Raw genomic sequence first — 23387 nt, forward strand, 5'->3', positions numbered from 1 at the left:
TCTTAATTTGTGTTGTAAAAGTCCTCTCTCTTGGTTAAAAATCTTTTTAATACGCTTAGTATCATCTGTTTTGAACTATTTCTGCTCATGGTTAAAATTCAAAAACAGTTTTAACTGCTGTAGAAAAACAACCGATTGTTTCTTCGAAACAACCGATTGTTTTGAGTCTAACAGCAATGTGAAGAAATCTTTTTAATTGCTATTTTGAATTTCTATCTGTTGCAAATCAATTCAAAGAGAGAATCTTGGTCAAAGAATCTGTGTTGAAAGTTGATCATGTTCAGAGAGAAGTTACAACAGTCATAAAGGAAAATATTCCAAAATCCTTGAAATTCAAGAGCCTTAATGACTAGTCAAAGATCACATGTGAAGACCATGTGATTCTCAGCTTTTTCTGACGTTTTATGTGTAGAGCAGAGTCAAGTCCTCTCTCTCTAAAAATCAGGTACCCACTAAATAAAATTGAATGCTAATTGATTCTTTTTCTACTATAAAATCTGGTGCAGCTGATCTTTTCCACAAGAACAACCAATTGCAACATCTCTTGCAAAAATCTATGAAGAGAGCTCTTCTCTGTTTTATTCTCTGCCATCATGGAATCAACTCCTCCCACCTCAAAGAGAGTCAAAACCAGGGCTGTAAGGTCTGGAGGAAGGCTAGAAGGCTGGTTTTCTGGAGACAATAATCTTATTGAGAAGTATAGGTATGAAACAAGTATCAAAAAGATAAACAACCCCAAGGTTGTATGCTTTGATTGGCTGAAAAGTCAAAAGCTTGTTAATGTGAGAAGGTTGCTCAAGGATCAATCTCTCAGAAAGTTTCTGGAGATGAAGGGAAACATATATCCAGATTTGGTAAGGGTGTTCTACACAAACCTAAAGTTTGAGGGAAACAATCTAGTTTCTCATGTGAAAGGTGTAGAAATGGAGATAACTCATGAAGTATGGACTGCTGTTGTTGGTCTCAAGTTCTCTGGCCTTAGAATCAACAAAGGAAATCTTGGAGTAGTGGAGGATTTTAACAAAATCCAATACTACAAGAGTTGCTTGAAGAATCAACATGCTCAAGTGAGAACATGCTCAGTTGGAGGTCTAAAGCTTGATGAAAGATTGCTTGCTCTCATTGTGACTTGGATTCTAACTCCAAGGGGAAGTAATCATTCTGTTCTTACTGAGGAAGATCTGGTATATATTTTCTGCATCATGAAGAAGATCAAAATCAATTGGATTCACATCATCAAAGAGCACATGCAAAAGGCTATGAGGTTAAGTGACTATCACTATCCATATGTTGTTTTAGTATCTAAATTTCTACTCTATTTTGAAGTGAACCTTGAAGATGAAACTTCTGAGTTGGTCAAGTCAACTCAAGAGTTGAACAATGGATCACTCAGCAAGATGGGTTTTACCAAAGTAAGTGGAAAATGGATTAGTAAGGATGGTGACCTTGGTGCCTCATCTAGTGGTGTTGCTGATCTTGAACAAGATGAACCTGCTGATATGGATGTTCAACATGAAGATCCACCTAAATATTATCAAGATGTTGGACCAAGTGTTGGTGCTGGAAATCAAGAAGAAAGGATGCAAACCATGTCTTCTTTTGAAAGTCTAATGATGAATAGGCTTGATAGCTTCGCTGAAAATCAAAGGAGCCTTCATGATCTTTGTGTTAGTAATTTCCAGAGGATTGACACCAGGTTTGACAACATGGATGCACAATTCATGACTCTAGATGAACAGATTGAAGATGTCCAGAACCAAATCTTTGATCTTCAGTTTGCTGATGATGAAGAATGAAGGAAAAACAACCGATTGGTGTATCGACACAATTGATTGTTTTTGGTGCTTATATCTGGTTTTTAATTTTTTTTTCTTTCTTTCTGCTGTTATTGCTTTAATTCTGATGTAATCAAAACAATATCTTGTTTTATTTCTTCTCTTTGTCTATTTGTGAAGACAAATAGGGGGAGATATATGTTGTGTTTAAGTTTCTATTTTTAGGTGTTAAAACAATTTGGATGAGTAATATTTTCTGATATTTAGCTCTGAAGTTTATTACTGTTTATCTGTGCTAACCAAATATCAAAAGTTCTATGCTTTGTTCAAAACTGTATCTTACAGGAACTGCTTCAGATTCAATCAGGTACAACACAAGCATCAGGGATTTGTCTTCATCAAATAGGGGGAGATTGTTGAACCAAGTGGTGTTCAAGTTTTGAAGAATCCAGACCCTTTGAAGGATGTTGAAGCCTTGGTTGTGCTTGGTGTTGCTGTGCTGGTTTAGTATAGTTCTGGGGTAGTTTGAGTATTGTAATCCACCCCTTGATCGAATCTTTGTGAAAGTAAAATGTTTTCCAACTAAGTTAAAACAACTGATTGTTTTGTCGAAATAACCGATTGTTTATACTTAGATGTTTTGAGAAAAAGATTGAAAACTGTTTTTAAAATGGTTGTACTGTTAAGAACCAAAACAATCGATTGATTCGAAGAAACAACCGATTGTTTGTTTTGGGACCATAACAGAAAAATTGTTTTATATTTGACTGAGCTTTAATAGATTTAACTGATTACGCTCCAGTCATTAAATGCTTTGACCAATCTTTTAATGCAATTTAAGAGTTTGTTAAGATTTGATAACAAACTACATCTTTGAATAAATTCAGAAAAACAGATTTGAGAATCAATCTTTGACAAGTTTTTGCTAAGTTTTTGAGTTTTTAAAAGAGCTGAGATTGCTAAAAAGTTTGTGATTGATCAAAGTTGTGGAATAGGATTCTGCTTGTATTGATTTCAGATTATCTTCTGTAACAAGTTTAATCATTGTACTCTGTGAAACAAGTTTCGTTTCTGTGTTTGCTGAGATTGGTTGTGTGTTCTTGAGGGGATCAAGATCAGCAATCTTGGTGTTGGTGTGTTTGCCAAGAAGAGTGTGTGTCTTGAGGTGTTCAAGGTCATTCTCTTGGTTGTTGTGTAAGTGATCAAGTTGTGATTGCTTAGTGGATTTCCTCAGGGTTTTTGAGAAGACTGGATGTAGCTCTGGATTTGGAGTGAACCAGTATAAACATCTGTGTGCAATCTCTCTATTCTTAACTCTTTAATTTCAGTTTTGTTTGCTGTTTGCTAGTATAAACAACCGATTGTTTTTCTGGTTCTGCTATTTTGTTTGTTGTTTTTGGTAAATTGAATTTCTTATCAATTGTTTCCTGAGATAAATTCATTCTTGTCTTAAAAGTTTGCAAAAATCTTCTTTAAACAATTCACCCCCCCCCCCCCCTCCCCCCTCTCTAGTTTAAAGCCATTCATTCTAACATATATTACAAGATTTCTCAACTAATACTCACATCAGAGCATACTATAAATATGAAAACAATATCACCAAAAGATACATCTAGCTTATCAAGTTTTATAATACTATTTATAATATTTGGATTAAATTAAAACTTCATTTCTTGTGGGAGTGTGATAACTTTGTATCATTCAGTTTGTGAAGTAATTCACCTATGAGGAAGCCTTAATTGTTTATCCTCTCTACGAGAATAACTCTCCTTAAACACATTATATAGATTTTTAATAACTAGAAATGACAACAAGGAATACTTGAGTTTCTAGTCTTAAAAAGGGGAGTCGAAGGGTAACCAAAAGTGATACTAAAAAATATTTAGATCTTTTTCACTTGTTAGCAAAGTGAGAAAAGTAACTTACAAACTACTTCTATCATGAAATTCTAAAGTGCATAATGTGTTCTATGTGTGTCAATTAAAAAAACATGTTGGAAAAATCTTCACTTCTAGTTATGTGCTTAATCAATATAAAAAAGTTATTCCAATAAACGAACTATAAAAATATTAGATTACATGAATATTAAAAAATAAAATCAGGTCATAAATAAAATTTTGATAAGAAAGCATTAATTCTTCAAGAATGGAGTTTTTTTTATGATTTTTCATTCATTATTTGCTCCAATATTTTTTTCCATCTCTCTGGTTGGTTGTAGCTTATGTTCCTTAAATTTTGTCGTTATTGTTATCACTCTAAGAAAAAAGAAAGATTATAGTACCAATTGCTATGGTTGTTATTAGAATGATAGGAATTCTAGGAATTGTAATGGTAATTTGAAGAAAATCAATAACTAACTATAGCAAGAAAGAAATTCTAATTGTTTATTTAATGTAAAACATAGAACAAACATTCAAAGAAAGTTTTTATATTACAATTGATAATCGTTTTATTATTTTTTAAATGACCTGTCTATAAAAGAACAAAAGGTTAAAATGATAGTTATAGTTATCTAACAAAATTATATATATATATATATATATATATATATATATATATATATATCATAAAACTACGTGAAAATCTACATGTTGGTTGAGGGCTATACAACATTATGATCCATTCACTTTTTCTTATGAAAAGAAGTCTCATTTTCCATAATAATATCCCCACTCTTTTATTGTGAGAATAATTAAGATAAAATATAAAATATAAAACTTTTAATTTAAAATAAAAAAGAATAATAAATGCTTAAAGTAAAAATTTAATAATAATTATAACAATAAATATTTATATTTATTTGTATTCTTGCTTTTTAGACAAGTTGTTACAATGGTAGAACCTTATTATTAGTTGTTGACATTGGGTAGATAATCTTGAGATATCCAAACATCGAATGAGGATCTGTCTATAGAAAGTTATTCAACACTCAAATTAGTCAGAGAAACAATAAATGATATGGATAAATAAAGAAAGTGTCGAAACAAGCAAAATATACAAGAAGGGTTGGGTTATGTATATAACCTTTTTTTTTATATATATAAAAAGCTTTCATGTTAGGCATTACTATGCTACTTGACATCTCAGTTACGCTGATGACACCTCAAGTAACAACAATCATTTGTCATCGCATGAAAAAAGTATTATTAAAAAAATACAAAAATATGGGGGAACTAAACCAAAATTCATATGTTAACAAAAACGATACATAGGTAGACTATATCTATTAATAAAAATTTCTAAGAACAGACTAGATGGAAGCTTATTATACCAATGAAAGGATTCTCTATGAATAAATGAGTATATAAACTTTTTGCAATTTTTGCAAAACCAATGTCTAATGAAAGCATTCAAATGAAATTTTAACTTGAGAGCAGTGTCAAGAGGGACATATGATTAAGATAGTCAGATGCAATTTTATAAGTTGAGAAAAGCATTGTCAAAATATTTTCATAAATTTGCTTTTAGAAAAACTCTCATTTGGTTGAAGACAATTCAATAACATGCAATTTAAATATATTAGAGAAAAGAAAGAATTACACTTAATGTTTTTAGGTTGGTTCACCTATAAACTCATATTACATCCAATTCTTAATCAACACGATTAAGTTTCACTAGTAAACTATTTTGCAAAGTACTAGGACAGGTATTTTATGGACTTCAACTATTCATGATTAAAATTGGGCATTATTTAGAACACAGTTAGTCTTGGTTAAACAAACAAATATTGTTTGGAATTCAGTCACTCTTGATTAAACAACTTTATTTTTACAAAGAGTATAATCTAAATACTCACATGTTTGCTAACTAAAAGAGGGAAACATCCTAAAACAAATATAAAATCAAGATACTCATTTAGGTTGATAATGAATACAAACACAATTTTTTCAGAAATTGATATTTAATAACAACTGTATTGGACAGAGCGCTCAGGGCTCAGTGGTCAGATCTTGGTGCATGGCATAGGCATGTCAACTTGGTTGTTGGGCCAATAAAATGGATCATGTGGTTGGGCCCAGTTTGGTCAGTAAACCCGTCTTTGCATAATTGAAATAACCTTTTATAGGTAAGCATAAAGCTACTAGTAAAGGGTATTTGTGAACCTAGGAGTACGTTTAGTACATGTAGTGTCTAGATCAAGTAATTGTTTTCTTTTAAACCTAATGTGTTTTAGGGCACATAGTGGTTAGGTTGCATGTATAATGAAAGATAGCGTAGGACCTTGAGTAGGGTGCCCACGTAAGCAGAATGGACCCCTGATGTTGGTACATAAGTTGGTGTCCTGGTGGTTATTCTGTTATTATTTTATGCACTCCATGGAGGAAAGATTTTGTTCAGTTACAGCACTTAGAGAGTGTGCCCTTGAACCGAATATTTTCTTGTTGAGTATGCTTTCAGTTGAGATCATATTCTCATGAAGGAAAGTTATTACAAGAGGTAAATTATAAAAGGGACTTGAGATCCCAAGTTAAGGTACGCTGTTTCTAAGACTGAAACTAGTTACTTATTGTTTCTTATAAGCCCTCTATTTCAACAGAGCTACGTTCCAAAGCAACAAGAGATAAGACAGATTTGCGAAGAGATAGACGGAGTTAGAGCTTGTCATCAAAGTCAACCCGCGAGCAAGTCAACCGGCAAGAACAACATCAATATTGTTGATGTCAATATTTTTTTTTTTTAATAAATCTTCTATATATAGAGGTTAAAAAGTAATCATTTCCTAATTTTTTATTGGAGAAAATTATCTTCTTCAAACAACATTTATCCATAAACAAAAATAAAAATACATAAAATGTTTTTCATACAACACTAATTAATTATTTATCCTTGACATATAAGTTTTATTCAAATTAGAGTAAAGAACAATATCATACCAAAAATAATGATTTTTGGCAAATTAACATACAATATTTTCATAAGAATTATTGGAATGATCACTTTTATATTTTATTGAAGAAATCTTTGATGTTTGAGAATTCTTCTCAAGCTTATCTTTTAAGATGGAGAAAACAAACATTTTTCTACATACATAAAATAAGAATTTATAATATTAAAATATAATATAAAATAATCAAAATTATGTCTCGTTCTAGTACCAGCTTACCAAATATATATATATATATATATATATATATATATATATATATATTATCAGACAAAATACTTTGATCTTTTATATATAATATTTAAAAATTATATGTTATATTTTATTATAAAGCACTTAATCAAAATAAAAATAAAATCTATTAAACAGTACTCTAACATTACTCTTTCATTTATGATCTTGAAAAATTATATTTTATATTTTATTGTAAAGTACTTAATCAAAATAAAAATTATATGATGTTTAAAAATTATATTTTATATTATATTTTAAAACACTGCTCTAACAAGTATAATTTGAAAATATTATTTTTTTAAATGGAGATGTTATTATATAAATATAATTGATTACTAATATAATAGAAGATATTTAGATATTTGTAATTATTTATAGGGTGGGCAAAAAATCCAAATTACAAAATCTAATCCATAATTATTCATATCTATATTAGTTTTAATCCATTTAAATGGATTTATTTCAAATCCAAATCCATATTTTTGGATTTTAAATCTAATCCATTTAATTGGATATGGATTAGATATCCATTGGATACATTTTGGATTATCCAAATTGCATTTTGAAATGGATTTTGACTTGGCCCGATCAAAGTTAAGCCAAGACAATCCAGCCGATGTCGAGTCGAGCGGGTCCTGGTCGATGTTTAACCGAGCAATACCGGGTCCGGGTCGATGTCGAGTCGATGTCAAGCTGAACGGGCCCGGGTCGATGTCGAGTGGAGCGAGCCTAAGTCGATGTCAAGTCGATTGGGCCCTCGCCAATGTCGAGCCGAACGGGCCCGAATCGATGTTAAGTCTCCCGGACCAATGTTAAGTCAATTGAGCCCGGGCCAATGTTGAGTCGAGCCGGCCCGAGCCAATGTCGAGTCTCCCGGGCCCGGGGCGATGTCGAGTGGAGTGAGCCTGCGTCTATGTCAAGTCGAATTGGCCCTAACCAATATCGATCCGAGCGGGCTCGGAACGTTGTCAAGCCGAGCGGACCCGAGTCGATGTCGAGTCGTCCGGGCCCAGGCCATTGTCGAGTCGTCCAGGCATGGACCGATGTCAAGTCGTCCGGGCATGGACCGATGTCAAGTCGTCTGGACCCGGACCGATGTCAAGTCGTCCGGGCCCGGACCGATGTCGTGTCGTTCAAGCCCGGACCGATGTCGTGTCGTCCAAGCCCGGACCAATGTCGTGTCGTCCGGGCCCGAATCAATGTCGAGTCGTTCGGGTTCGGGCCAATGTCGAATCGTTCGGGCTCGAGCCGATGTCGAGTGGAGCGGACCCGAGTTGATGTTGAGTTAATTGGGCCCTGACTAATGTTGAGACAAGCGAGCCCGGGCTGATGTCAAGTCGAGCAGGCCCGGGCCATCGTCGAGTTGTCCAAGCTTGGGTTGATGTCGATTCGTCCGAATTCGGACCAATTCAAGCCAAGTCAGTCTGTGTCCATCAAAATGGATTTAATGTAATTAACAAAATGAATTTAATATAATTAACAAAATGGATTTAATCTAGATTTATTTCACTTTAAATGGATTTGAAAAATATCTACTTAAATTTGATCTACTTGAAAAATATCTACTTAAATTTGATCTACTTAAAATTGATTGGATATTGAAAAATACAATTCATGACCACCCTAATTCATATTATATTAGATATAACAGAAAAAATAAATTGATTTATTGATATGTAAAAATAACCAAATTATATTAATTATATATTTAAAAATTAATGATAAGATTGTTGATAATATACTAACTTTTTTAATACTCTGTAAAAAATATGATCTACAAAAATAATTTACTTATTTTTATTTATTAACTTTTATCTTCGAATAATATTTCTTTATTTATATATTTTACCTACTATTTTCTTTTTTTTCCTCTTCAACCCATATTTTCATAATATATCTCTCTAATTCTCTCTTTTTTCTTTAAAAAACCAATGCTACTTACGTTCATGATTCTCTCTTTTTTCTTTAACTAACCAATGTTACTTACGTTCATGTTTGATCTTTAAAATTTACATGTCGATATTATCTACGTACTACATCCACAATACCCACAAATACTTTTCCATAAATAAATAAATAAAACTATTTAAAAGATTCTTTACAATATAAACAAATAAAAAAATTTATCATTAAATTACATAACAGTATACTAGTAAAACTAATTTAATCTTATTAAATAATAAATTACAACAAAGTATACACTTAAAAAACTCTTTAAATCTTGATTTCATTTATGTAAAAAAAAATATAAACCATAAAAAACAAATTTTAAACAATTGTAATATTTTTAATATTAATATTTCTCTTAATCATAATAAACATCTAAAGGTTAATTATCATAACACCGGTATCATTCTATTATCAAGAAAATAATTAAAACATTATCTGCAAATATCCATTAAAAGTACTTTTTATTTATATGCATAGCTGATTCTACCGACAATTTTTCTTTCATATCTACTATGCCTACTTCTGCACATTTTACTTCTTTCATCCCACCAGGCTCTCTTATTTTCCCTCTATTAACTTCATTCCACCGATATAGCATTAGTCAAGCACATTATGAACAGAAAACGCTTAATTGTTAAACAGGTGTCCGACATCAGACAAAGAAAACTTACAACATATGGCAATCATTCAAATAAGTATCCAACGGAAGGAAATTATTTGGATTGTTGGTTTGAGGTACATTTCAACCAATTAGTTGGTTTAATCAACCGCAATTACACACCTCAAAAACGGCTTACACAGTATAAAGGAATGGATTACAATGCATCTTTTTGAATAAAAACCGAGTTGTTATCTCAATGGATACAAAACCAGAATATAATCCATAAATAATCACAATTGGCGCCTGAATTGGTGTTTCATTCAACAGGAGATAGGAGGGGAAAAATGTTCTTCCAAAACACAAAGGGTTTGACCTTGCAAATAAATAACTGCAAGGACCATTTATAACAGAAATAGACTTATGTACAAAGTATGAGGTGAAGAATAAATTAAGATTGCAATATTTTTACCAGACTACAATAGGCGTGAAACCACAATTTAAAATCCATACAAAGGAGAGTATTTCTTTTATTTTCATTAATTATTAATATTGCCATAGCAAGTGGAGACACCAATGTTCAATGTTCATAAATGCATAGAAATTAGAATTTAAGTCACAGATCAACTTACACTAGTTTATTTTGAAACTTAAAATTTTTTTTAATTTCTTCAAGACCTTAGATTGCCTATATTTAAATTAACATGTCATGTAAAAGCTCAGAATTCCAATACCTGTATAAAAGATAAAAGTATCTGCAAGAAGCATTTGATGCAGGTGATCATCCCCTTAGAAGTTAATAAAAAATAAATATCGATAAATTTGGGCCACCCACATCAAAAGCAGAGAAAGCTTATGAAAGTGAAGAGCATGTAGCCATCTCCAGTCCTCAGCATTTTGAAATTCAGAGAAGGGCAGCTAGGAACTACGGCTCAGCAAATGATGAGGAGCACAAAAAACGAAGCAGTACCAGAAGAATCTCAACAGAGAATAAAAACATATACTGCGGTATAGAAAGATCTGGAACTCTCCTTAACTAGTAGGAACAACTTTAAAAAGATCATTACCTGCAATAACACTACAAGTATTCTGCAAATACAAATTCAACACAATCTGAGACAGAAAGTAACTAATCCAATCCAAGAGTAAAAACTCAGGACGTTGCCCAACAAAATAGACTCATACTTAAGTCTAAACACTAGCTTAACAAAATCTTACTATTCTCTTAACAATCACAGACACCAACTTTCAAAATCAACTTCTGCTTCTGCGACGTTCCCTAAGGCCGTTTCTGCATAGATGCATCACATATCAGTAAAAACAAAACAATGAATAAAGATTGCAGACATTAAAATATACCACAAAGTACAGTATAAACCACGAACAGGAGAGTATGTTAATCAGAAACTTAGCAAGATGGGATGAAATCTAAAGCATTATAAACATAAAAGTTAAAATCGTTCTTCTTTCCTTCAGACTCAAACTCGAGAGAAGTAATATTTTCAAACAATAAATTAACTGATCTTGAAATATAACAAAATGCGTATTAAAAAATTAGGTCTACCACAGTTTGATAAAATAACTGATAGAAAAACACATTTGAACCAAAAACTAAATGAACCAATTTCCATACAGAAAAGCCTACCCATTAGCATATGGAACCTCCTCACGTCCACGATATGGAGGTGACCTGCTGTAGCTTCGTCCACGGGGCGATAAACTGCGGCGCCTAGGAGATCGTCCACGAGGACTGTAACTCCTAGTCAATCAAAGAATGGTGAGAAAGGAAAACATAAAAAGATATAAGGAAAAAATATTACCACAGCATACAGCCCTTTAACTGAAAGAGGATGATACATGTATAACTTTTGTCATAAAATTGTAACAAATATCATCTCGAAATGTTCAGTACATATAATTTCAAATAAAGAAAACTTAAATTTCAAAACCACAAATCATAGCCATATCATTGTAATGAAAGTAGGTGGATCAACAAAACAACTTTTAGTTACTGCCAATTAAAGGCAGATAAAATACAAAAATAGTCTCCAGGAAAATACAAGTGCATAGATCTCCAGGAATACACCTGCAAACAGGGTCCAAAGAAGATATAGGAAAGAATTTAACCTTCGTCCATAGCTAGGGCTCCTACGAAATCGGGGTGGGCTGCGACTCCGACGTCTTCCTGATCCACCACGTAAGCGACATTCACGAGCAAAATGACCAGGTTCACCACACTCATAACATTTCAAATCAGAACCACCACCAGAGCGACCACCACGGCCACCACCTCCACCCCTAGAATTGTGAGAAAGTTCAACCCTCCAACCGTTCTTGCCTGCTCCATTATATAGAAACGTAGAGGCCCAATAAATAAAAAGTTTAAGAAAATAATTGTAATCCAAGTAGCTAAATTTACTAGATAGAATGGAAACAGCATCAGTATTTGATCCTTTAATGTTTAAACCCTTTAGGGAGAATCAGCTTCCACCAAATAATCAATCACATTGTCAATAGCTTAAACAAGGATAGGTATTAAACAAGAATATATAATAGACAGCATTGCCACCAAGCCCTGCAACATTCACTTGTGGCACAAAAAATACTGATGATACGCACTTGAAATGGACTACAACAATAACAATAATCAAACCTTTATTACACCATGAGTGGTTTGTTAACCATATCAAAAGACATCACAGATCAAATTTTCACCAAATCCAAGTAGACTACATCTCTTTGATGGTTTCAGTTTCAAGTGGAAGGAAAAAAATTAATGCATGAACATTAAAACATGGTATTATCGATGGGAATACAGTATTATCATATAAAGGCAGAACGAGGGAATATTTGTTCATTCAGTAAAGACAATGATTGTGTTACCATAATATTTTCAGAGGTTCATTGGTCGATAACAACTTATTGAAGCACACAAATTGCCCACAGGGAACATATACAGCACAGAGGCAGCACGCACATGGTCCCCATAGGTTAAGTGTAGAAGGACACATCTCATAAAACAAACCCATTATGCAACAGAAGTGTAGCTCGCGATAGCAGTGCAAATCCACCGTGTTCACATTCTTAATTCTCTTTACATGCAGTAGTAGAAGTAGTCAAACTGTACAAATCAGCAGACTTTGACGAAGAAACAACGAAGAAAAAACCATTACTGCAGGCCAAGGCAGAAGTAGAAGAAAGAGAGAGCAGCATCTGCTTGCCCCATAGGCCAAAAAGAAGAGTTAACTAGCTAGTTGAGGAAAACCCTTCAACATATCGACCGGAAAAAAAAACGGGGGAAAAACAATAACACATTAGCAGATAAGAAGAGTGTGGTAAATAAATGTATATATGCACATTTCAATTTTAATTCTATTACATCAAACAATCGTAACCCATCATACCATCCAATTCACGAATAGCATCCTGAGCATCTCTCCTATCATCGAAGTCAATAAAAGCATAACCAGGTGGCCTTCTTGCAACCCAAACACTGCACACAAAACAAATGATTTTTATTAGACACAAAAAAAAAATTAAAATAAACCTAAATAGAAAGGGAATTCTTTTCCCAAGTACTTTTCGTCCCTTTATTTTGAAATCCAAGAAAATATTCCTAAATCGTTTAAAATCATAGCAAGTTTGACCTAAAATAAAAGGGGCTAATTATAAAAGCGTAACGAAAATTGAGATATTGAAGCATCCAACACAAAATTGAGAAACGCCTTGGGTTACCTCCGAATAACTCCGAAAACACGGAATTCGTCTTCAAGATCCCTCTCGGTCACTCGTGAATCCAAGTTACCAACATAAACGCGAGACATCTTTACAGAAAGAACCTGAAAACACGGTGATAGTTCTTTAGGGTTGGGAGAAAATTTTGTAAAAAGAGGGGAAATTCAAAACGAGGAGGCTCTAGGGTTTGGAGAAGAGAAAGAAAGGGTTGGAATTGAAAAGGAAAAGGGTGAATTGGAAGAGAGATCTGAACCTGAAGCGATGCAGAAAAGAGGAAAACGAAAACCCTAGCGGCCTCGTTGAGAAGGAGAGCGTTTACCTTTTATAATCGCTTTTCTTTTCTTTTCTTTGCAAATGTGAGAAACCGATATCTCTCACTCTCGAATTTAATGCTCTTACAAACAACGCTTCTCGTTCCAGCGTCCTCTACACAAACTTTTCTTTTTAACTATATTTTACTAAAAAAGATCAATTTATTTTAAAATAACCAAAATAGTTTTTCTTATCATCAAAATTAGTTAGCAATAAAATTCCTACCTTCAAAAAATTTTAATGTGATTTTCATACCAACCTTTCAATAAATATAAGTAGATTTGGTCCTTATATTATGTTTGATAGCTTAATTTCAATATTGTGATATGTAAATATATATATATGAAAATATATTACTAAAATGATTATGTAATTTATATCTTTATTGATTTTATTAATATATTTTATTAATAAATACCATTAATTAATTATATATAAGATAAAAGTTTAACAAAATTATCTTCTTATTTATTTTCGTTCTTATACAGGTTGTGAGACACAACGGTCTTCTTACCTCAAATACTTCTCGATCGATTTTTCGTTTGCAACAATGATCTTCAGTTTCAGTGTACTGGTATACCTACAATTGATTCTCCAATGCTCAAGTAAATACTTAGTATTTGGAGTTAATAATGCTTATCGTTCAAGCATTAATAGTTTAATTATCATGCGATGATATTTAGGATTGTCTTAGATTCCTGCTACGGTCATCCTGAGAGTCAATCTCAGCTATCTACGTGGCGTGGACCTTACCAAACTCATGGTAATACAATTTTGAACAATATTAATCATAATAATTATCTCGTAAAGATAATTATTTTATAGTTTTTCATTTCGTTTGTCATGAAAATAAGGGTTTATAAAGCTTATTGTATCATCCAAACTTTTTCTTTTATCAAAATGAATATTAGCACCCCTCCCTCATGTTAACTATACAAAAAGAAAATATGAGACAAACATGGAAAATTAGATCAAACTTATGCAACAAATTACAAAAGTTATATTTTGAAAAATCAAATTTATACAAAAAAAAAATGTTTCCCAAATACAATAGTTAAATAATCCCACCAAATAAGGTCAAACCTCATATTAATTCTTAGGTTAGCTAAAATATTAACACATTTGTTTCTTTACATAAAAAAATATATGAAATTTTAAAATTTATAGAATCACTTAACAAATTGTCTTCATTCCACTTATTTTTAATCTTTCAATTACAATTATAAGCTTGCATCACAATTTGTGAGTCCCATTCCAACCGCAATGAATCCTATTAATCCTACCTGTACCGATCAGGTCATCGGATGTGATGATGTGGACAGCAAGTGACTATGTGGGGCGTGTTTAGCGGGATACGTGGTCAAGAGAAAGATGAGTGGCTAAGAAGTTAACATAGTTGCCGTTTGTGGAAGCGGCGTTCTTCAGCGTACATAGTCAGTTGTCACCAAATTTTCATATCATCGCCATGTTAGGTAATGGAAGATCAGGTGGTCAGAGATCGCCGTAAAAAGCACATCGCCGGGTGTTTCGGTAAAGCTTAGTTAAAGCTGTGGGGAAGTTCGGGTGTATAAGTTCGGTGGATATGTTTATTAGCATCAACACAAAACATAGAAAGTTGAGGTACAAGATGCTCGTGTCCTGGTGAGAGGTGAGTTGGAGGAAGCAGCTCGCTCATCGGTGATGGGGTTGCCCAGAATGGACATTCATTGATGGCGAGGTTTCCTTAGCTAGAACATGCACGGCGTGTCAGTAAAGAAGGTGGCACTTGCGACAGGCAATACTACAGAGATGGTGTACTTTGTTGCACCCCAGTACTTGCCCTGTCCGTGCGCACTCCAGGGTGTGTTACGCGCTAGGTTATTTCCTTGTATGGGCAACTTAGTCGTGTAACGAGATACATAGAAATGACGCTTAAGTTACCTCCGCCCAGATGATGACACGTATAGAGCTGGATGCGAGCCACGTGTCCAAAGTGTAACTGTCTGGAGAGAGAAAATCCCAGGTATAAAAGCTGAACTTAACAGAATTACAAGGTACGCATTTCATAACGATTCATTTTCTCACAGAGAGCACTTGAGCGCGGTTCCACAGAGTCTAGTTTCTCTGAGTTTTTGGTGTTCTTGTTGTTGACTTGAGCGTCGGAGTGCCACCGGCCGTAGTGGCGCCATTATGTCATTTCAGGTTCTAGCAGAGGAATTCTGAGCAAGGATTTGAGGTGCACGTGGCGTTGTAGCTGGTGAGTAAAGATTGTGACGAGGCAGCATTCTTACGTTTAATCAATCAGCCGAATCACTACCTTATTGAATGTGTTAATTCAATAACACACAATTGTAGTAAAACCAACAAAAAAATAACATTAGTAATACCAAATAAAAATAGTGAAAACATAACATCTAAAAATACTCAAATTAGTAAAGAATCTTAAACAACCTTTAGTTGCATCATTAATATTATATTTAGTATATCTAGGACTTTTTTTTCTTCAAAGAACATTAACAATTATAGGCATTTTATCATAATGACGGTTAATATCATTTGAAATTCCTTAATGGAGTTGTACATAGTAAAAGTATACAAGGTACCTAATAAAGCATTATGTTGTCTCATGAAAGCAATTTGCATGTTCCTATGAAGATTGTGACAATATGATAAGATTTAACATGATGGCTACACTACCAAGTTCAACTTCCATCATCAAGAAAAGAAATATTTCTTCATTCTAGTAACTTCAAGAGAAGGACGTGAAAACAAACAAACATAAAGAAAAAATTATTGCAAGATAAATAACCTGAAGTGTTGTCCACCAAGGAATCAATGTTGGGCAGCGGATAAAAATCCTTGGAACATGCCTTATTTAGGTCTGTAAAGTCGACACACATTTTTCACCTTCTGTTTGCCTTCTTCACCAATACCACGTTTGCCAACCACTCAGGGTACTGACTCTACCTTATGTGGTCAACTTTCAAGAGCTTTTGGGTTTCCTTTTTGATGACTAGTCGTCTCTCCTCATCAAACTTCTTCCTTCTTTACATCACTGCTCTGACCTTCTCATCCATAGTGAGTTTATGACACAAGAAGTCAGGATCTATGTCGGACATGTCTGTAGAAGACCATGCGAAAGCATTCATGTGCCTCGCTATCACCTTGGCGATCTGATCTTGCATCTCTTGACCTAGGGAAGAGCCGAGCTTGAACTTCTTCCCTTCAATCTCCTTTTCTTGAACCTCACCAGCAGGCCCGGGTCGCCTCTTGCTGGTGGCTTCCGCTTGGGTGGCAACCATACACACTCCCCTTCTGCTTTTCATACTATTATCATAGCATTTTCTCGTCGCCTTCTTGTCAGATTTGATGATGATCACCCCTCCCTCGAGGGAGGGCAACTTCATCTTCATGTGCCTCGTCGAGGCCACCGCGCCTAACCTGTTTAAGGAGGTTCTGCCCAAAAGAAAATAATAGGCCGAAACAACATTGACCACTAAATACCTGATACTGATTGTGCGGGATGAGACGCTGTCTAAGAAGGTCGTCCTTAGCTCCACATGGCCCCACACCTCCACCTGGTCTCCAGCGAAGCCAAATAAACAACCGTCATACGATCTCAGCTGGTCAGGTGACAACTGCAGGTTATTAAACGTTACCCAAAACATCACATCAGTTGAGCTCCCCTGGTCGATGAGAACTCGGTGTACTCTTCTTCCCACGATGACAATGGAGAATACTATTGGGTCATCCTCGTGCGAGACCACGTCTCCCAAATCATCTCTTGTAAAGCAGAGGTCGGGCTCAGCTGGCTGGTCAGACTCTTGCGTCTCTACTATCATTACCTCCCTCGTGTACTTCTTGCCTATGAAGCATAGACATGGACACGGACACGACACGAATACGGATACGGAGATACGGCTAAATTGAAAAATATAGGATACGGGACACGACATATATATATATATTGTTAAAATATATTAATATACTTCCTAATTTGAAAAAATTAAATATATATATATATATATATTTATAAAAAAAATCTAACAAAAGATAAACATATTTAAATTATAATGTTTGAATTTTACATTTGTTCATCCTCATTGAAAAATGCAACTTCTAATTCTGGTTCATCAAGAGATAAATTAGCAATCTCAAGAATTCCATTTTCATCCAATGAAAAATCATCTCCTGCAATATCTCACAATTTAGTTTCCTCTTCTTTGTATTTTGAGGAATTTCTTGATAGAAGACGGAGATTACTATGGATAAATACTATATCCTCTGCCCTTTTAGGTGTCATCTTATTTCTTTTCAGAGAATGTATGGAAGAGTAGGTACTCCAAGTTCTTTCACAACAAGAAAAAGAACATGGTTGTTCAAGTAGCTTAAGAGCTATCTTCTGAAGTATTGGTGCATGAGTTCCATGAACAATCCACCATGATTTTGCATCCATTTTACTTCTATCCCTTAAAGAGTCAGCATCATCAAAATCTTTTCTTCCACCTGAAAAGTTTGCAAACTCTATATTTACCTGTGTCCTTATGTCTGCATCATCAAAGTATCTCATAAAACATTTTTTTCTTTCCTGAGTAATTTCGTGATCTTGATGTGGGGCAAGTCTTTTTTAATCTTCATCTAACCATTCACGACTATAATATCTACAAAATTAAAAATATATAAACATAAATCAATATAATATTATAAATTTATGATATTATAAATAATATGTACACAACAAAATATAATTATGAAATAATTTAACTATATAATGTATTACCTTGGATTTAAAGAATGAGTCAGACAATGAAGAGGTGTGCTACTCTTAGTCCAACGATCAATTAACATTAACTCCACTACCTTGAAAAATGATGAATATTCAACTTTTGTCTTCCTTTCATGTTGGTATATGACTCTTTTCACATTTTCAATCATTGAATCCCACATTCCATATACCAAGTGAAGAGATGCCATATCCGTATTTGTTTTTCTAAGAACATCATAAATAGGGGCAATAAAAGCAAGTATATAATCAACCTTCAGTCAACAAAGTTTCTTTCACAAATTGTGCACTATCCACATTATCCTTTTTGTGAAAAGACCATTCATCACTAATAACCATCTCTTGGAGTCCTTTTTTCAAACTTCTAAACCTTTTTAACATGACTATGGTTGAAGCAACTCTTGTTGGAGCAGCAAAGAGCAACTTCAATGAGTTGAAATTATTGAACATTGATAATCTCATAGAGTGTCCCATAATAAAGTTTTAACAAAGTTAGCATCATCGGCAATTTGTGAGATCCAAGAACATTGATGATAAATATCACTATTTTCATTAGTATTTTTTGCTGCACAAATACTTTTCAATGCAAGATTCAAGGTGTGCACTACACAAGGAGTCCAATAGATTGAAGGAAATTCAGATTCTATGAGCATACCTGTTGCCTTACATACAACTGCATTATCAGTTATTATTTGTACCACATTGTTGTGTCCAACCTCCATAATTACATCTCTCATGTGTTTAGCAATAAATTCTTTGTCCTTTATCTCACCAGATCCATCTATTGACTTTAAAAACATTGGTCCACTCTCAGTGATAGTCATGAAATTTATGAGTGGTCTTCTTTGAGGATCACTCCACCCATCACTAACAATTGTTACACCTTTCTGATTCCACAAGTTTCGTATAGGTTGCAAAAGATTTTCTACATGACTTCTTTCCTTTGAAAGTAAAGGACCTCTCTATTTATTATATGTTGGCGGTGCATATCCACTAAGATTAGAAGTATTGGCTGCATTAGAAAATGCACTTCTATAATAAGGACTTCTTGCTAAATGAAACGGTAGTCCTGAAGAATAAAACATTCTTGCAATTTCACAATCAAGAGTATCTCTCGCTTGAATATTGAAAGCAGCTTGTAAAGAACCTTTGAATTTTGGATTAACATCACTCCTAGTCTGATTTCCTTCATCAGATACCGACGGTAGAAAGACTTTTTTTTTTGTTTCAAACCCTTTATTTTCAATTTTGCTTCATTGTCTAATTTTTTTAACTCAACAAGTTTTGACGCGGTCACATACAGACAACTTCTAACTCCTGCTCCCGTAAGTTTTAATAAATGAGCTCTTACTCGAGTGTAAGATCCATTGAATATAAAATTACACAAACTACATTGGATCATATTATTTTCGCCACTAGTTGTTTTTCTTAGCTTTGAAACATATCTCCACAAAAGTTTTGTTTCATCTTCTTGTTCGATAGCTTGATTAGGTATATTCATCTTAATTTCCTAACAAAAATAAATTAAATATAATAAATTTACTTAAATATAAAAATCAAATAAATTCATTTAATAGATAGAATTTATGAATAAAAAAACAAAACATGTAGTAAATTAAAAATTAATAGTAGTATAATATACTAGCTTTTTTAAAATAAACATTCTAACTGGTTTAGAGATTGAGTCGTTCAAGGTGGTGAATCTGAGGTGATCAGGTAGACTAATCTATGTCTTGAGACTAATTGTCTTGTTGAGCTTTAGCGACGAAAATCGAGTGGAAGTCCACCTCTCCGATAATCAAGAGAAAAAGTGTAAGATATATGATTAATAACTAAATGTATTGAATATTAAGTAAGTCAGAAATACTCCTTCATTATTGTATTTGTAGACTTGTATTTATCATTAAGTGGTTATATTTACATAACCATAAATATTTATCATGAAGTGATTATATCTACATAACCATAAATATTTATCATTAAGTGGTTATATTTACATAACCATAAATATTTATCATGAAGTGGTTATATTTAAATAATCATAAATATTTATCATTAAGTGGTTATATTTACATAATCATAATTATGTGATTATGTTTAAATAAGCATAAATATTTATCATTAAGTGGTTATATCTACACAACCATAAATACTTATCATTAAGTGGTTATATTTACATAATCATAATTAAGTCATTATATTTAAATAAACATAAATATTTATCATTAATTAAGTAATTATATTTACATAATCATAAAAATATTTATCATAATAACTATCAAAATATTTATCATTAATTGATTATATTTACATAATCATACAAATACTTATTTTTAAGTGTTTATATTTATATAATCATAAAAATATTTATCATTAAGTATAATCATAAAAATAATTATTTGATTACATTTATATTATCATATAAATATTTATCAATAAGTAGTAATTAATAACTAGTTATATTTATTTCAAGTTATTTAAAGTATTATAATTAAATATAAAATATTGTGATTTAAAATATTTGATTTCTTTTTGAAGTTAAAATTTAATCTTATAATATTAATATTTAATAAAATATTACTGTTTAAAAATTAATTTAAATTATAAAATGTAATTTAATGGCAAGCCCCAAACCAGGCACCGTGTGATTGTCACTCTTGAAATAAATAAAGGAAAAGCAGCAGGCACAACACATGTCATGTCATGTCAGTTTCCCTTTTTAAAAAAAAAAATTCTAACGCTTCATCTTCTTCTCTTCATCTTCTTCTTTCTTTCATCAGAACTTCACAGTCTTCTTTGTCACTCCTTCATCTTCTTCGTTCTCCTCCGCATCCTCCGCGCATTTAAAAGTATCCACCGCGTGCTCACAATCTGGGTTGTGTCCGGTCCAGCTCACTGCATTCGACACGGTGTCGACCTCGTGTCGGTAAGGTATCCGTGTGCAATACGCGTTTGACGCACGAAAGCGACCGTCACCGGCCGTGTCGGAGCTTCATAGCTTCTTGCGCTTGGAGGCGGAACACCCTCCTCCTGAAAATCCTCTCGAGATGGTGTTCAGCTCGCCGTGGACAGACACCTCATGCCCCTGGTCCGCTGAAGGGACTTCTTTCTTTGACCCATCATGGGTCCCTTCCAAGTACTCCTTCAAAAATCCATCTTTTACCAAGTCCGCTAACTGGTAGCCTAGGGCTATACAATGTTCCACATCATGCCTGAAACATTTATGAAACTCGCACAATATCTCCTTGCGCGACCCCAGGTTCCTATCCGATTTCGGGGGGAATCTCAACTTATCCGCAATTCCGGGCATACCCAACAACTCGTTATAAGTCATTCAAAACTTTGGCCGGAAGGGCAACTCATCTTTCGCCTTCATCCTGGGTTGGTTCTTCCTGGGCGTGTAGGGTGCTCACCAGGCATCAGACTTTTTCTCGGTCACGACTTCATGGACCCTCAGAGGCTGAGCTCTTCTTTGGGCTTGGCTAGCGCTGGGTGCATGTTGTTGTGCTTTTCTGATACGGCCTCTTTTGCAGCGATGTGGGCGACAACTCATCGTCGTATCTCCCCAAACGTTCTTGCTTGATTTCTGATCAATGAGTCGCTGAACGACCCTGACATGACCCCCTGCCCAAAGGCGAGGACCATCAAGGCCTCATCCTGGGTTTGGAGCTTCATTACAAACGCCCCAAATCTGTTCAGAAAATCCTTCATTGGCTCTCCTTGTCTTTGAATTATGCCAAAAAAATTGAAAGAGATTGACAGTTGGGCGTGGTTGAAAATGAATTGTTGCCTGAACAATCCAGAAAACTGATCGAAAGAGGTTATGTAGCCATCAAGGAGGCCAACAAACCACTGTAATGTCATGCCTGTGAATGTCCCCATGATCATTTTGCAATGCATAACATTTGTTCCTCCCGAGATCATCATCTAGGCATTAAATGTTGTAAGATGAGTCTCGGGGTCTTCTTCACCTATAAACACAATCTTGGGCGTTATGAAATTGGCTGGTATGATAGTGTCCATGATCGCCTGCGAAAACGGTCTGGGGTGAGCCCTTAATTGAGTAGTTGGGCCTCGCTCTCCCGCGAAACGTTCGTCAATTTGTTGTAGACTCTTACACAATTCCTCATTGGTCATGCGTAACTCGTCATTGCTTGCTCAAGATGCGTCTATCTCTGCCATCAGCTGGTCTTTCCTGAGCAGCTGTTCAATTCGGACTTCCGCCATGAGTCTCTCATGCTCAACCTTGGATGTCGCCATTGCCTCCTGGAGAGCACTCACAGTTTCCATAAGGTTTTGTATGGTGGGGTTGTCATTCCCTTCAAATCCTAACGGGCCTTGCCTTGTATTCCTCATTACGTCTAGGAACTCGAGCACGATTGCGAGTGGGATCCGATTTTATCGGACCCCATGGTGGGTGCCAAATGTTCTTGCCGGTTGACCTGCTCGCTAGTTGACTCTGATAACAAGTTCTAGCTTCGTCTGTCTCTGCTGGAATCTGCTTTTCCCTTTGTTGCATTGGAATACGACTCCGTTGAAACAGAGGGGGCCCTACCTGTTGAATGCACTTCAACGATCAAGTCAGTACAAGGCTTATAAGAATTAAGAAGTAGTAAGTTTCAGTCTTAGAAACAATATGTCTTTACTTGGGGTCTCAAGCCCCTTTTATAGCTTACCTCTTGTAACAGCTTTCCATCATGAGAATCTAATCTCAACTGAAAGCATACTCAACAGGAAAATATTTTGTTCAGGGGCACACTCTCACGGTGTTACAACAAAACGAAATTTTTCCTCCAGGGAGTGCATAAAATAATAACAAAATAACCACTAGGGTACCAACTCATGTACGAGCATCAGGGGTCCAATCTGTTTACATAGGCACCCTCAACGTGCGCTACGCTCTTTCTCATCATACATACAACATGACCCTTACATGCCCTAACACACATGTGCTTAGGTTTAAAAGAAAGTATTTTACTTGAACTAGACCTTGTGCACACTAAGCGCACCCCTAGGTCCATAATTACCCATTGCTAGCCGCCTAGGCCTCACGTGCGAAGGATTACCCTAATCATACAAAAACGAACTTACTCATATTACCGGGGCTCAAATACATGGTCTGCTATACTAGCCAAA

At 34.3% G+C, this 23387-nt stretch overlaps 1 protein-coding gene and 1 pseudogene across 4 annotated transcripts; both read right to left on the bottom strand.

Annotated features, from left to right (window-relative positions):
* Positions 1-10479: 10479 nt before the first annotated feature.
* LOC137813418 (serine/arginine-rich splicing factor RSZ22A) lies at positions 10480-13605 on the bottom strand. Of its 4 annotated transcripts, none has more exons than XM_068615658.2 (6): positions 13497-13605; positions 13178-13281; positions 12847-12935; positions 11570-11780; positions 11088-11201; positions 10480-10733 (listed from the first exon to the last, which is right to left on the bottom strand). In XM_068615658.2, the coding sequence occupies exons 2-6, from the start codon at positions 13264-13266 to the stop codon at positions 10697-10699; spliced, it is 540 nt and encodes a 179-aa protein (XP_068471759.1). In that variant the 5' UTR covers positions 13267-13281; positions 13497-13605; the 3' UTR covers positions 10480-10696. The 4 variants fall into 4 exon arrangements, with proteins under 4 accessions (XP_068471759.1, XP_068471761.1, XP_068471760.1 ...); XM_068615660.2 differs by having other exon boundaries at positions 11088-11192; positions 13497-13602; XM_068615659.1 differs by having other exon boundaries at positions 11088-11192; positions 13431-13602.
* A 3947-nt stretch (positions 13606-17552) lies between these two features.
* On the bottom strand, positions 17553-19752 carry LOC150029498 (uncharacterized; annotated as a pseudogene).
* Between the last annotated feature and the right edge of the window lie 3635 nt (positions 19753-23387).

The sequence above is a fragment of the Phaseolus vulgaris genome, chromosome 1, assembly GCF_051622355.1.
Source record: "Phaseolus vulgaris cultivar YP4 chromosome 1, ASM5162235v1, whole genome shotgun sequence".
NCBI classification, from domain to species: Eukaryota; Viridiplantae; Streptophyta; class Magnoliopsida; order Fabales; family Fabaceae; genus Phaseolus; species Phaseolus vulgaris.